Genomic DNA, 14,662 nt, shown 5'->3' with positions numbered 1-14,662 from the left:
CTTACTATGCTCTCCCCTCAGTGGGGGTACCTCTGCTTCCCAGTCCATGGGCCAGACTCCCTACAACCTCCTCCCTTTCCTCTGCATTCATAAGACTCTTACACAGGGTGAATTTAACTTTCCTCGAAGTCACAGTCAACATGGGGAGTCTAAGAAACACCCTACCACACAACACAGATGAACGCACTTTTATTCATTCACTGTCTTGGATGGACCACACCCATCAGCAGCACTAGAAGCATCCGTTCCTGTACCTTGGCCATGGCCCAGCTAGGACATGACCCCATGGCAGGGTTTCTCAATGGCACCCACTCACGTCAGGCAGGATGACTCCGGGCAGGGGCTTCCCCTGAGCACTGCAGCTCAGCCTCCAACCTCTAGATGCCAGCAGCTGTTATCCACCCACCCTGTAACAACAGAAATTATCGGACGTGGCCAAAAGTCCCCTGAGGGCCAAAATCCACGCCTGTCTCTTTGAATAGGGTTTACACTTTTTTTTCCCTTTTTTTAAAGTAAGCTCGGGGCTTCTGGGTGGCTCAGTCGGTTAAGCGTCCGACTTCAGCTCAGGTCACGATCTCACGGTCCGTGAGTTCGAGCCCCGCGTCGGGCTCTGGGCTGACGGCTCAAAGCCTGGAGCCTGTTTCGGATTCTGCGTCTCCCTCTCTCTGTCCCTCCCCCACTCATGCTCTGTCTCTGTCTCAAAAATAAACAAATGTTAAAAAAAAAATTAAAATGGGGTGCCTGGGTGGCTCAGTTGGTTAAGCGTCCGACTTCGGCTCAGGTCATGATCTCACGGTCCGTGAGTTAGAGCCCTGCGTCAGGCTCTGTGCTGACAGCTCGGAGCCTGGAGCCTGCTTCGGATTCTGTGTCTCCCTCTCTCTCTGACGCTCCGTCTCTCTCTGTCTCAAAAATAAACATTAAAAAATAAAAATAAAAAAAAAAATAAAGTAAGCTCTATGCCCAATGTGAGGCTCAAACTCACAACCCCAAGAACAAGAGTCACATGCTCTACAGACTGAGCCAGCCAGGTGCCCCATGCTCCAACTGCCTCTCTGAGAACCACTGCCCTACAGAAATAATGAAAAAGTACACAATCACTCCAGAACAGGGAGGAACTGATGGGTCAGGACTGCCAACAAGAAAGGCTGGTTAAAAATCCAGGCCACCTCCCTCAATGAGGCACCATGCAGGCATCCCAACAGCATGAAGAACTCAGTGAGATGGCAGCATGCTTAAAAAAATGGAAGTAAAAGCAAGTTATAAAACAGCTTGTACTGTGGATCCCGGAGCATGTATGGAAAAATCCCAAAGAACAGTAAACTGTGGGTGGTGGGGTAACAGGTGATTTCCTTCTTTATACTTTGTTTTCCAAATTTTCTACAGTGAACATGTATTACTTATATAAGCTGAAACAAATTCTTTTTTTAAGTGGTGTTTAAAAAGATGCTCTAATGTGTCACAGTTCGTGGGAGCCCACTGAGGCAGGACTTCATTGTCACCACCCCTCATTTAGTCTGTGTGAACGGATCACTGCCCCTCCGCCCCCAGCGTGGGGCGGGGAGGGAACTGGATGCTAGGAGAGGAAGGAAGACTGGCTCAGGGTCACCAGTTTGAGACCACCCGGTTCGAAGTGCTGGGCTCTTTTCACTGCTCTTTAACTTTTCAGAACATCCAGACCTCCAGCGTGCAGCCCCTGCTGCTCTTAGCAGTCGCTGCATAGGCGGCAGTTGCCTGGAAGGTGCCTCATCCTGCATTTCTATTTGGAGCTGCCTGATGCCTACAGTAAGGCCTCCCGAAGCACCCTTGGGGCTGCACCCTGCACCCACAGAGTCTGAACTAATTTCCTTTTGTATAGGTGACAAAAGGAAGCAATTTTTGATTGGCAAGAGTTGTCTTTCTGGCTGAGAGGTTTCCATGGAGCAGGGGTGGGGCGGGGGGAGCAATTCAGTTTGGAGCTGTGAATTTTACATGTGGATTGGATGACAAAAACCTTGGTTCCCAAGTCTGGCTAGAGCCTTTTTTTTTGTTTTGTTTTTTAATGTTTATTTATTTTTGAGAGAGAGAGACAGAGTAAGAGCAGGGAAGGGGCAGACAGAGAGGGAGACAGAATCAGAAGCAGGCTCCAGGCTCTGAGCTGTCAGCACAGAGCCCAACGTGGGGCTCGAACTCACAAACCGCGAGATCATGACCTGAGCCAAAGTCTGACGCTTAACCAACTGAGGGCGCCCCAAGGCTAGAGACTTTCTGTAGGGATCCGTGCACAGTGTTTGGACTCTTCCCCGCCGCCCCCCCCCCAAACCTGTCTTTGTGGAGCTCGTTCTGCTTTACTGAAGACACAGAGACGCAAAGACCATGTTCCCGGTTTTAGAAGTCCTGACTTTCATATCCTTCTCCGAGTTGGGGCTTGTAAAATCTAACACTCAACTTAATTAAACAATGGCCCTTAGGACCCAGAAGAGCTAGAAGTATTTGTAGCTCTTCCCACTGCTGATGAATCTGTGTGGAATTGGCCGCTTGTCTCCTAGCGGCCATTTTCCCCTTCCGCTTTGGTAACAAAACCCTGGTTTTGAGGCTGGCATGCGGCCGTCGGGCTAGAGAAGCACATTCTCAAGACGCCCCGGAGGCAGCTGTAACCAAGGGCATGAAATGCTCCAGCAGCCACCCTGGGATGGGAGACAAGCGCCACCTGAGCCCAGCAAACGGAACGCCCGCATGTGCGTGACCCGGTGTACACGCGTGAGGCGGCCAGCACCGCTCCTCAGGTGGCAGTGGGGGCTGGGGCTGGGACGCTGCTCTGCCGCTCACGAACCCTACTGCGAGGTGGGGCCTGGCTTGGTGCTTGCTGCCGTGGCAGGGTTACAGGTCAATTTGTCCAAAACTGTCATTGGAACTAGATCCAGTGGCTCCAGAAACACAGGCTGGCTTTGCCCGCATCCACCCCCCATGCTGATGTGCATGCAGACTGCAGATGGCACATGTGGGACCAGGGACACACAGCAGAGGTGCCAACCCCTCCAGACCTGGTCTAGCCTGGAGCCCCCTGCTGCACGCCTGTTTCCTGGTTTTGGTCCCACCTCCCCGCCTGCCCTAGCCCTCCTTTCCAGAACGACCTCAGTCCCCTCTATCATTCTCCTCGGGCTTCACCCTTTAGGCATGGCCCCTGGCCCCGTCACATACTTGCTTCACTGAGAGTGTCCTCTCTGAGAACACGGACTGTGGGGTCAGGCTTTGGGTCTCCCCCCACCCACCCCACCCCCACCCCACCCCAAACGGACTGCTCCCATTACTGGTGAAGGTGGTCTGCGTTAACATGCCTGGGCTACTCTGGAAAAATACAACCTAGCAACAAAAGACAACTTCCGTTAAATTTTCACTGAAGCGAAAAGTCTAGTTTTGTCTATACTTTTGACCCATCAACTGACCAACATGTCACTACTTGCAAGAACTGATAAAGATGACGCGTCATCACCCGCACTTGACACTGGTGGCTCTGCTCGACGGGACCCACGTGTGCTGGCGCCCGCTGCAGCCAAAGCCACAGCAGTGGTGCCAGGCTGGGAAAGGAGAGGCTCTGGGCACAGGGAGGCCACAGGCCAGGCCTCCTCCTCCTCCCCAGAGACCAGAAACGAGGGTCAAGGTGTTTATTGCTTTCCTCTGTTCCAGGACTTTCCTCTTCTGGCCTGGCTCCGGTGTTTTGGTCCAACTTATTAATGATATGATACTAGGAAATGGAGCCCAACAAAACGTGCCCTACGCGTTTATGATGTCAGGACAAAGAGGCATGTGGCACTGCCTTTCTGGGTGACAGGACTCCCACTGCACACGGGCTGAGCTGATACCTAATGAGACAACAGGATTCTCCAGAGTTCAGAGAATGCGGGGAGAGGGCCCCAGGGCACCGGGGCTGAGAGGGAGGGAACTGCAAAGATGGGAGGCAGCAGGTGACCAACGAGCCGGGTGCTGCAGGGCAAGTAGAAGCTGGTCGCAGGACACAAACAGAGGAGAGACCGGCCTGAGCAGTGCCCCAGGGTGCACAGAGCAGCTCCTGGTGTCAGATCAGGAAGCAGCTCTCAGGGGCCCGTCTACCAGTCTACCAAAGGATTCCGGGTTCCTTATTAATGAACATGACTGCATAGGCTCCTACTTCCCAGCTTATTTCCATGCAAAACATGTCTGACTTGAGAATGTATTCACACCTACCCACGCCTGCTGGCAGCTCCCTTTCGAGAGTGAGGGAGAGGCAAGTCCATGCAGACCTCACTCCGGAAGGAGCTGGCATACCAGGTGCCCCATACTGGCCGGGATGCTTCCTCTCTGGTCCCTAGAACCTGGCTTCCTAGTGCCGTGAGGTCTATTTTTGGTGACAGAACTCTACCCAAAGCCTGCCACACCACTTCCTAAGAAAGTACTGGACTGAAGTCCTCTAAACAGAACAGAGGTGCATTGTTGGAGACATATTTTATCGGGATGGTGACCAGACAGAGCCTGTCCAGCAGCGCACCGGCCCTGTCACTGCCCCCACACACGCCCCAAGTCCGAAGCAGGAGGAGCCTTTCCATGCCTTCCTTTGCAAACACCACAGCTTCCTCTTCTGCTGAGCAGAACAGGGGTGCTTCGGGCTGTACCTGTAACCTCTGCTGCCTCCCACTCAGACTGGGCTTCCTGCCTGGGTTTCCACCATGCAGCCCTGGCCATCCCAGACTTCCAGACTGTGTCTGTGCCGCTCTCCCTGGAGACTTTAGAGGACTTGGGTTTTACCCTGGTTATTTTTGGATCCACAAAGCTCAGCACAGGGCCCTCTAGAGTAGCTGCCTCACTCTAAACCCTCCAAAAAATGCATGTCGATGAATCAACATAGGAACAAACAACCACGAAAACTCTTCACTCTTCTTGTCCCGAAACACCCGAAAAGAACTGGGGCAGTTTAACTGAGAGAAGCAAAATTTGAGAAGGAAACACAATTTCTATCTTCAAATACTTGAACCCTGACCAGTTAAAGTTCCCAAGAGTAGGAAGCCACCAGGTGGTGCAAGAAGCTGATGAGCACCAGGAAAATGCAGAACCAGACAGAACTCTTCCCCCCAGTTCCCTGGAGAGAGAGAGAGAGAAAGAGAGAGAGAGAGAGGGAGGGAGGGAGGGAGGGAGGGAGGGAGGGAGGGAGAGGGAGAGGGAGAGGGTGTGTGTGTGCGTGCACGCACGCGCGTGCCCTGGCACTGAAGGTGCCCCAGCAGAAGCTGGAGAAGTTCCTGATGAGCAATTGCAGATCTCCCTCCTGCTTGAGGGAGGAGTTCTAGAATTCTGGCTTAAAATAACACTTAGAGGTGGGTTAAGTGGGTGGGAGGTAGAGAGCAGGAAATTGCAAAGGAACAGGCTGGGGGAAGGGCTGCAAGATGAGCAGTTGTCCCCTTTCTCAGCGACGCCCCCCAGGAAGGCACCTTATTGTCAACCCACATGGTAAGAAGATACTTCACCACAGCTGCAAACCATAGGTGTGAACATCTAGGGAACTGGAAAAAGACGTGAGACCCTGAGAATCTGTAACCAATCAGCCCCACCACAGAAACAAGACAAACCAAGCAATCAAACCAAAGCCAAAAGCAGCAAAAGTGCTTCCTGTGGCCCCAGCCTCTCCAGGCTTCCCTGAGAGATCTGGGTCATCTCAGCAAGCTGCGCTCTAGCCTCGCCCCAAGGTGACCCCCGAGGACCAGCCTCCCTATCTTGGGCACGAGGTGTGCAAGCTCTGCGAGCCAGGACTTGTGCTCAGCAGGTCTCACCTTTGGCCCGGTGCCTGCAAGCAAGCGCTCAGGGTGGAGAGCTGCTGTCCATACCGCAAAGCCTCCGTGACCTCCAGCTCACACACTGCGGCCAAGCCTCAGGTGGCTGTTCTCTTGAGGACTGAAATCCAAGCACTACACCGCATGACTCTGCTGGGGGACACAGATTAAGTCTCGAAACCAAGCGTTTTAACCCCCGGTTTCATATCTGAAGGCAAATGTCATGCGATTCAGGACTTCCCCCGGACACCCACAGCAATCGCATGCTCTCGTCCCAGACTGGACTGAATGACACAACAGGGCATCAGCTATACAGGCAGCTCAGTGAGAAGGACATTTCCAGCCCACCTCTGAGCCTTGTCTGTAAAACAGGAAGGGCTCAGCTCAGAGCGCTGCTGGAGACCGAGGAAAATGGACCACAAATCCAAACACAGCTTCCTATGGCTGTGCCTGCCTCATCCTTGGGCCTTGGGCCATAGGGGAACCTCAGGAAGAGTTTTGACTGAAGCCATTAAAGCAGCCTGTGCCTTCCAGATAGTTCTTGCCCATACTACTACTACTTACTCCTCCATCATCATCATCATCATTTTTTAAAAAATTTCTTAACGTTTATTTATTATATTATTGACACAGAGAGAGAGAGAGAGTGCATGAGCAGAGGAGGGACAGAGAGAGGGGGAGACACAGAATCCAAAGCAGGCTCTGGGCCCCGAGCTGTGAGCACAAAGCCCGACATGGGGCTCAAACCCACAAAACGGGAGATCATGACCTGAGCTGAAGTCAGATGCTTCACCGACTGAGCCATCCAGGCGCCCCATCGTCATCATCATTTTAAATGAATACTTACTTTGTAAGTAAGTACCCGGCACTATTCTAGGTACCTAAGATAGAGAAGAAAAAGCCCTTCCCCGTGCGGCTTTCATTCTAAGTATGGGTGGGGAGGGTAGATACAGAGACAAATACATTTGTCCATGATGCTGACTCTCAGCATGACAGGAAGCAGCAGAGAGTGGGAGGGCAGAGCTGGGCAAGCAGTCCAGGAGAGAGGGTGTCATTTTATTTTTTATTTGTTTAAAAAAAGAAGGCTCCATGCCCAACGTGAGGCTTGAACTCATGACCCGGGGATTAAGAGTCCCATGCTCTGACGACTCTGGGCCCCTAAGCCAATGAGATCTTAAATGTAATGGCAACGGTAGGCCTGTTGGAAGAGAGGTGACCAGCAATCCGAGGAGGGGAGGGTACCATCGGCCACCCCCGCCTTCCACCAGACTCTCCCACCAGACTCACGCTCTTCCTGTCCCCTGGGGACACAGGCCAAAACTTGGGGCGAAGAAGGTGGCAGTGCAGGCTGGTCAGCTTCCCAGACACCGCAAGCTCAGAGACCAGCACTCTACACTTGAGAAACTGGGCGAATTTTCTTATCAAGTCTCTGCTGGGAGGGCAGAGAGCATGCTGTTCACGGACTTCGGTGTCTTGGCTAAGCTGGGCGGAAGGGCGCCCAAGAAAACCCTCGTCTCCCTCGCCTGTGCCAGGCACCCTGCACTTGTCACCTGGTAGACTCTGCCAAGAATGCAGAGTGAGGCACTATCACCACCATGCTGCCTTTATAGAGGAGGCGACCTGAGGTCACGAGCCTGGAAACCAGGCTGCGGTGATCAGGACGCACCCCTCCCCCACTAAACCACACTGCCTCCAGCGGTCTTCACCATCTAGGCCCTGCTGCAGAAACCAGTGTGTGGACCTCAGCATCCCACACAGCCAGCGGCTCCCCTCCTGGTGGAGTGCTATTCCTGTGATTCACACGGTCTTCCCTCCAGTGTCTACCCTGCTGCCTTAGTGGGCTGGGTTCCTCCTTGAGTCTCAGACCCCCCCACCCCCGCCTCAATCTCCACGCGCCCGAACGTCTCCTTCCCCGGGGGAGGGGCCGGGCCCAGACGTCCCGCTCAAGCTTGGACTCCTGAGGCACACGTGCCGCTTTGACGCTGATCGTGCCCAGTGGCCACCCTCGGGTGCCACACCGATGGCGAGCACTACCTCTGAGGGAGTATCACCCCTGCCTAGGTTCTGTCTCTGAAAGTGGTAAACCAAAGACCCATTTGCAAAGCTGTTAAACTCTGTCCTCCCTGCTGACCGGAGAAGATGCCCAGGTTCTACTCTTGGGGACGGTCACATTTAGACTCCTGCGTGCAGTGTCGGGACACCTGCGAGGCACACCACCCTTCGCTCACCATCGCTCCCTTCGAGAGCCACCTCCTCGCTCCCTTCGAGAGCCACCACGCTCCCCGATGCAAAGTGCTTGCTGAGCTCTCTGAAGGGTCTCGTGGCACATTGGCAAAAACAACCCCAAACCCCAAGCTCCCCAAAGAACAAAAAACTCCCACAAAAAAACAAAGTTTTGAGCAGACACACCTCCCTGCCCCAGGGCCTCGCCTGCTCTGTGGACACGGAGGTCACCGTGCGCCACTCACAGAGCGGGAACTGCCAGGAAAGGGTATTCTAGGGACGGTCTCCACAGCGACAGGGACGTGTTCACAATGCACACACAGGGAGATCTTTCTTTTAAATATCATCCTTCTCTGGGCTTTTGGAGAAACACATGCTGTGAAAACGATCACGGTTGTGCTTCTCAAAGTTAGTCATGTTTCCTGCCAGCTTTCTTCACTCTCAGAGATGGACGGATGGCCCAAGAGCCAGGCATGTCATTAAGGAATGCTGTCTTGGTCCCTCGGATTTGCCTGATCTGGACGAGAGCTGGCGATACTCGAGTACTAGGGGAGGACAGCACTCTGGTCGTCAGGTAAATAGGAACAGCACCGCCCCCATAAGGTACCTTACCTCACCTCTGAAGGACTCCAGAGGAGCGGATGAGGAAAAAATGTGGCCTTGTCATTGCGTCTGAAGTGATTATGAAGTACTCTAGAATATTCCTTTTCAAAATTCACTGTATGCAGAATAAAAACATCATATTATAAAAAAAGTACTCTCTAAAGGAAGGGCATGGGCCCCTTAATAATCGACTTGAATTCATGTTCCAACTGCAGTAAAGGTAACACTACCTATGTTGCCATTAAAATCAAACCGATGTCAATCAGTGATAGCGGCTTTTCAACATGAACAGCTCAGGTGAATTCTGCGGGTGAACACCCGTCTCTCCTCGGACCAGTAACGTACTAATGCAGACACCACTTACGACAAATCAACAACTGAAAACAATATGAGCATCTACCTGTGTCTGCATATAGAGTGGCCATTTCATCAGACGTGGGGGAAGCTACCTGCTCTCAAAGGAGCCCAACTTCCAGTATTCAATTTGTCCTTGAGAACAAAACTATGGAAAACTATTAGAACGTCTCCTAGGCGTAAAGGTCAGAAGGAACCACGCCGCAGCCACACCTTGGCTTGGCAGAGCTCTGCTTCACCTCTGCCAGCTTCCACAGGGTGGCCGCGCAGAGGATACCTCGCACCCCGATGCAGAAGAGAGCTGGTTCCAGAGAAGGAACAAAAATGCCTCAGGTGATAAGAGGAGGGAGAAGGCACTTGCTGGGTTGAATAAGGGAGGCTCGAAAATTCTAGTAAGGTAAGTGTGAGCTCCACGGTCAGGTCAACCGCCACCCTGGCTGCCGGGGTCCCTCGCAACTCACTGCTTCCCTGCCGGCTCCGCCTCTTCTCCCAGGCCTCGCCCTTGTCTGGGAGCTTCTCTGCCAGCTCTGCCAGCTCAGAATAGGATCCACCCACCCACAGGCTGAGGGCTCCCAGGGCCTCTCCCGGGGTCTGTCCCGGGTGCCCATACGGTGTCTTGAAGGCACCTCAAACTCCGGGCCTTCAAAACTGCTCTCCTGTTCTCCCTCCCGGCCACAGCAGTGGTGATTAACCACAGAATGGTTAATTCCAATGGACAGCAAACCCATCCTTCCTGTTCAGGCCAGAACTCATCCACATCCAATCAAGAGCAGATGGGCTGACTCTGTTTTCAGGACATAATCCAGAACTGACCACCGTCTCCCTAGGCCAGTTACCTCTTGCCTAATCATTGCCGACAGCCTCTGAACAGCTTTCCTGGCTTCTTCTTGCTCCCAGAGAGGCCAAGCCACACCCCCCAACCATCACCCCATGTAACGTGGCACCAACCAAACCTCAGGTCCCTAGCAATGCCTCAACCCGCCCTGCAATTTTTTTTCCTGGCATTGACCACTTTGTTCCTACTTTACTTACTAATGCTTATTGACTGCCGTCCTATTAGGACATATGCTTCAAGAGGCTCTAGGGATCTTTGTTTTCTTCCCTGATGTGTCACAAACACCTAAAACAGTGCTCTGCCTGTGGTAGTAAATATCTATGACCGAGTGACTGTCTAGACTTTCATACTTTGACCAACAAGAAAAAAACCCAGAACCCAAAACAGCACACCAATCGATGTGGCAGTTTCCCCATGAGATTCAAGTGTCACACTAACTGATGAATTCATTACTCCCTCTGTATAACCATGCAGGGTGCTGGGAAAAAGCTGTAGGACTGATTCATGTACTGAATCAAAAAACAAGAGAGGAGAATTACATACGTCGTGGAGAACCAACCCAGAACCGTCAAGACCTGGCGTCTCTCCACATGGGCTCGCGAGGCTCCTGATTCCCTTCCTCCTCAGGTCACCAGGAGGGCCGACTTCTCCCTTTATTTCCTTTGGAGAAAAAAGATGCTAGTAATCACAAAATGCTGGGATCCACGCTAAGGACAAAGTGGCCCCAGGCCTTCATACACTTTCCATTTGCTTTTGTTCAAGTTGGTGGCGGAGGCAAAAACATTTAGTCACTGCCTTAATTTGAGTCTTAAATACAGCATTAGGAGACAATGGAAGACTTTACTGAGAAAAAGTGAATTTTTAATTATCTTGTGAATCTACTTAGAAAAACACAAGCAACGTTCACAACTATAAATTTAAACCTTTTGCACTAAAAAAAAAACCCACAAAACAACAAACACAAAACCACAGGCATGAACTGTAAACCTGTATTAATTATCAACTAGTCTTAAGGTTAAGGTTAATTCTTAGTAGTAATTCAGTATTTTCCTCCTTGGCAATTTTAATGTTTTAGCACCAAATGATCTCCCACAGAGGTACTCGTAACAACTCTGGCTGCCAGTGTAAGGAGATGCTTCCGTATGCACTACTTCACACGCACAGTCCACGCTCACACCACACAGACAGGAGGCCCGTGGCGATGATGTCACACGCTGACTTTCAGGGCAATGGAAATAAGACAGAGGGCACGCGTGTCACACATCTTTAATGTAGTGCATTCGTAGAAAAAAGGCCAGCTTCCGCTCCCAGGCGTGCTCTCGTCCTTATATTTTAATATCATGATTTAGAAGATGCAGACGTTATTACCTAAATATTACTCTATACATTTCCATCAGTGTTCAGGAAAACACTTTAAATTGCTACTTAATTTACACCGTAATTACTGGGTTACAGCTTTAGCTCGTTGGCAATTTTGGAAGCAATATTTTTGAAAGCTATGGATGTCCCTGATATCCGCTTAAACCGGACCCCGTTCAGAGACAGTCTTGGCAGCTTGCACACCTCCATCTCCCACTGCACGAGGTTCTCCGCGTGCCCATCACCGTGGACACAGAAGAGTAGGAAGCGTTCTCTCTGCTCATAGTCGCAGTTATTGGCATCCAGCACTTTGCGGATCTCCCGCATCATGTCACTGGGGTCCATGGAACTAGTGGTTTTCATGCTCCAGGTAAAGCGCAGGGAGCGAGGTTTTGCTTCTTTGTTTTCCTCCTTTTGCTCAGCAGATACGTTGCGACTGAAATGCACAGTAGCAGGTTTATTTTTAATTGCACAGAAAACCAACCTTTTCTGTTACAGCTAGCTCATAATCAACATCTTCGATGTAGCATGACTGACCTCCACATTTTTCTTGCACAGGCTCACATCTGATTATCTGTTCCTTTCCGGAGAAGTATTCATCTACCACCCACCCCCGGACTCCCTTCCAAATCATAACCCATACAGGCAAAATTCTACCTGGCTGGAAAATCTTCATCAGCCATCTATATTTAATAAAATTAAGAAGATAATTTGTGAAACAGAATCCTTGGAGATCAGCAAATTACATGGCGGAGCGCCTCTCCAAAAGCCCAGCTCTCCCCTCTAGGCTGACTGCAGGCGGCAAGGAGCCGAAAGGGCCCCCCAGAGGCCCAGCTCAGGGAGGTCGGGTCGGCCGGCCAGTAGTACCACTTTTCTTTTAATTCAGCTCATCGCGACCTTTCGCTGGAGATGGTACTCAGGATAGCCAGTGACTCCACATGGTTCAAAATCACTTTCCTTGCAAATGGCACCCCCCACCCCCCATGCTGAGTACACAGCTGGGTGTGGGGTGGGCTGTTCTCAGTTCCCTCCGCCCACCTGGATATTTTTCCATTTTGTTAAAATTCTGATGTCACAGTTAAAAATAATTCTTAGATGACATTATCTTACGACTGAAACAGGAAAATGAAACGTTAAAGCTTATCTGCTGCTGAGCACTGAAACCACCGGTGTGAATGCAAGCTGTATCGATGCACAGAGTAAGCTGTGGTCCCAACATCTAAGAGGTGATGTCATAGCGGGGTCCCAGGCACAATTCTCTTGGGAACCCCAAGACCAGGTGTCTACTATCCTGCCGTTCCCCAGCATTTAATCATTGCCACAAACCCGTTATTTACACTCTCACGTGTACATCTGAATGTTTCAATTAGGAAGGTGAACACCTAACACTCTTGTGTATTAAAAACACCCTGCACGTGCATGATAAATACACTTAATCCAATGGCAAAATCGGCAAATTCATCAAAGCTGAGGGTTTGGGGCTATAGGTTTTACTTTAGATAGAGCTGCCAGGCTGCTGGTAAAATATTCAATTTGGTTCACACCCACTAAAGTTGATCAGGAGCTTCCTGTGTATAAAATGCTGTTTTAGGTACTAAACAGGTTACAAAAATGAGCAAAAGCTCTCAAGCTGCGTTGGGGTTGAGGGAGGGAAGACTGCAACTTAAGGAAATAGCACTAGCACAGGAAAGGTATGAGCACACCATGAGGGGGCGGGGGCAGAAAAGACAGGTAGGGCCCTCTAGAGGGAGGAGGGCGGGGAAATGAGGAAATGGGTTCCAGGAGGGAGGGGCATCTGGGAAGAGCTACCAAGAGCCCATAGAATTCCAATACAACGGGGGTGGGGAAGGAGAGATCGTGTGCTGAGCAGAGGGAGTATCATAAGCAAAGGCAAGGAGGTGTGGAAAGCACAGAATGTGTTTAGGGTATAATCAAGTGTGCAGATGGACTGGAACTGGGGGCACAGCATCACCCCCACAACAGCCGCTGAGTACTTGCGGGAAGCAAATAGGACAGCTGGAGCCTGCTTGAGGCTGGGATGGGCAGGCCTGGGGTGGGAATGCTGCCAGGCCGTCATCCGGGCACTCTGCCTCAACCTCGGTGGGGAGGGTGGGGGACTCCAGGGCTGGGTCAGGCCAGTGACCCAGCATGACCTGGGTCAGGTCAGGCCTGGTGAGGCCACCCAGGGTGGGTCAGGTAATGGGGCCCCTGCAACTTTTCATTCAGAAAAGTCACATGATCAGAGCTGGGCTTCAGAAAGAGCAGAAAGAGAGCAAATGGGTTAACGGGGACCCAAAACAGCATGGTGGCGACTGGTATGGAATGAGCCGGAGTAGAAAAGACCCAGAACCATGGCAGCCTACCTGCGCCTATCTGGCGAACTCCCCCACCCCCCGGACTTGTGTAATGAAATACAAAATGATCTACAAAATGTGAAAGCAAAACATCTGACTACATAATTGTTCTTCAAAAAAACCATGTAATTTAAAATATGAAAATTCAACTCCATATTCTGCTTTCATTCCTTGAGAGGATGGTGCAGGAGTCATGGACACAGCAAGCGTGCTCCTACTGACTCCCAGAGCTCACTTCAGGCCATCAGCCCCCAGGCAGGAGGGCGGCACATTTTAGCACCCAAATGCCCAGTGGAAGCCCAGTGGAAAGGCTGGACCTGGGAGGCTTTCACCAGCGGGCAGCCATGGCGCTCTGGCGCCCTCAAGTGGCCACTAAGAGGTGGCAGCAGCGACAGGCTCCTGCTTCACAAACCACACAACGGGACTCTGCCAAGCAATCCCTACATTGAGAGCAGGGATCTGATGCGGGATAGTCAGAAAAGAGCATTGTCTCTGCCACAGACACGAGGTAAATACCTATAAAATAGTTTAAGTAAAAATCATTCCCCTCACCTTGAGCCCTCATATCTCCCGTTCCTCTCATATTCAGTTGGAAGCCTCAACGAACAGAATGCAGAAGCACAGAGAAATGGGAAAGAGAAAAGAAATCTTACAGACCGATACACGACCACCCACATACAAACACAGACGTCATAATATGAACAAATCCAAAGCGCTTGGGGTCACCAGCCAACTCTTGTTCAGCTCGTAGTCTCCCAGGGGTGACCGGCCCAGGCCGCTGTCCTCTGTGCGAGCTGGCAGGCAGGCTGGGAGGCCGACCGCGCACCGGGCATCTCTGCCTGGCTCTGGAATTGGAGGTCTGCTGACTTTTTAATACCTCCCCCAAAGTGTAATGGTTTTTAACTAAAAGGAAATGAATTCTATCAGTTAAATCCTACATTCAACTACAAAATTTTCTGCCCGAGGAAAAATTTGCTGGGAAGATTAAAATCATGGAGTGGAATTTCCCACAGGAGGAAAGCACTCTTCCCAGTTTTTGATAAAGAGCTCACGTTCACACAGCCTTTCAGTGGCCCACTGATTTCATCAACATAGAAAAAACTCCATAGCCTGGCTTTCTGGACACATGGCGGCCAAATGGCAGATTTTCTACCTCATTA

The 14,662-nt window shown here is 51.2% G+C and overlaps 1 protein-coding gene across 13 annotated transcripts in view; it reads right to left on the bottom strand.

The window, feature by feature from the left end:
* Positions 1-11,039: 11,039 nt before the first annotated feature.
* The window catches only part of MARK3 (microtubule affinity regulating kinase 3), a 111,459-nt gene continuing 107,836 nt past the window's right edge, over positions 11,040-14,662 (bottom strand). For 10 of the 13 annotated variants that reach the window (XM_053224990.1, XM_027066697.2, XM_027066698.2 and 7 more), the window contains 2 exons: positions 14,055-14,099; positions 11,040-11,584 (listed from right to left, as the gene is read on the bottom strand). In XM_053224990.1, coding sequence (XP_053080965.1) covers positions 11,239-11,584; positions 14,055-14,099 — 391 coding nt within the window. In that variant the 3' untranslated portion in view covers positions 11,040-11,238. The remainder of the gene's footprint in view (positions 11,585-14,054; positions 14,100-14,662) is intronic. The other 3 variants (XM_027066699.2, XM_027066702.2, XM_027066703.2) reach the window with 1 other exon arrangement.

The sequence above is a fragment of the Acinonyx jubatus genome, chromosome B3 (assembly GCF_027475565.1).
Source record: "Acinonyx jubatus isolate Ajub_Pintada_27869175 chromosome B3, VMU_Ajub_asm_v1.0, whole genome shotgun sequence".
Taxonomy (NCBI): Eukaryota; Metazoa; Chordata; class Mammalia; order Carnivora; family Felidae; genus Acinonyx; species Acinonyx jubatus.
Note: the sequence above shows the minus strand (reverse complement) of the source record. Positions and strands in the feature narration are given on the sequence as shown.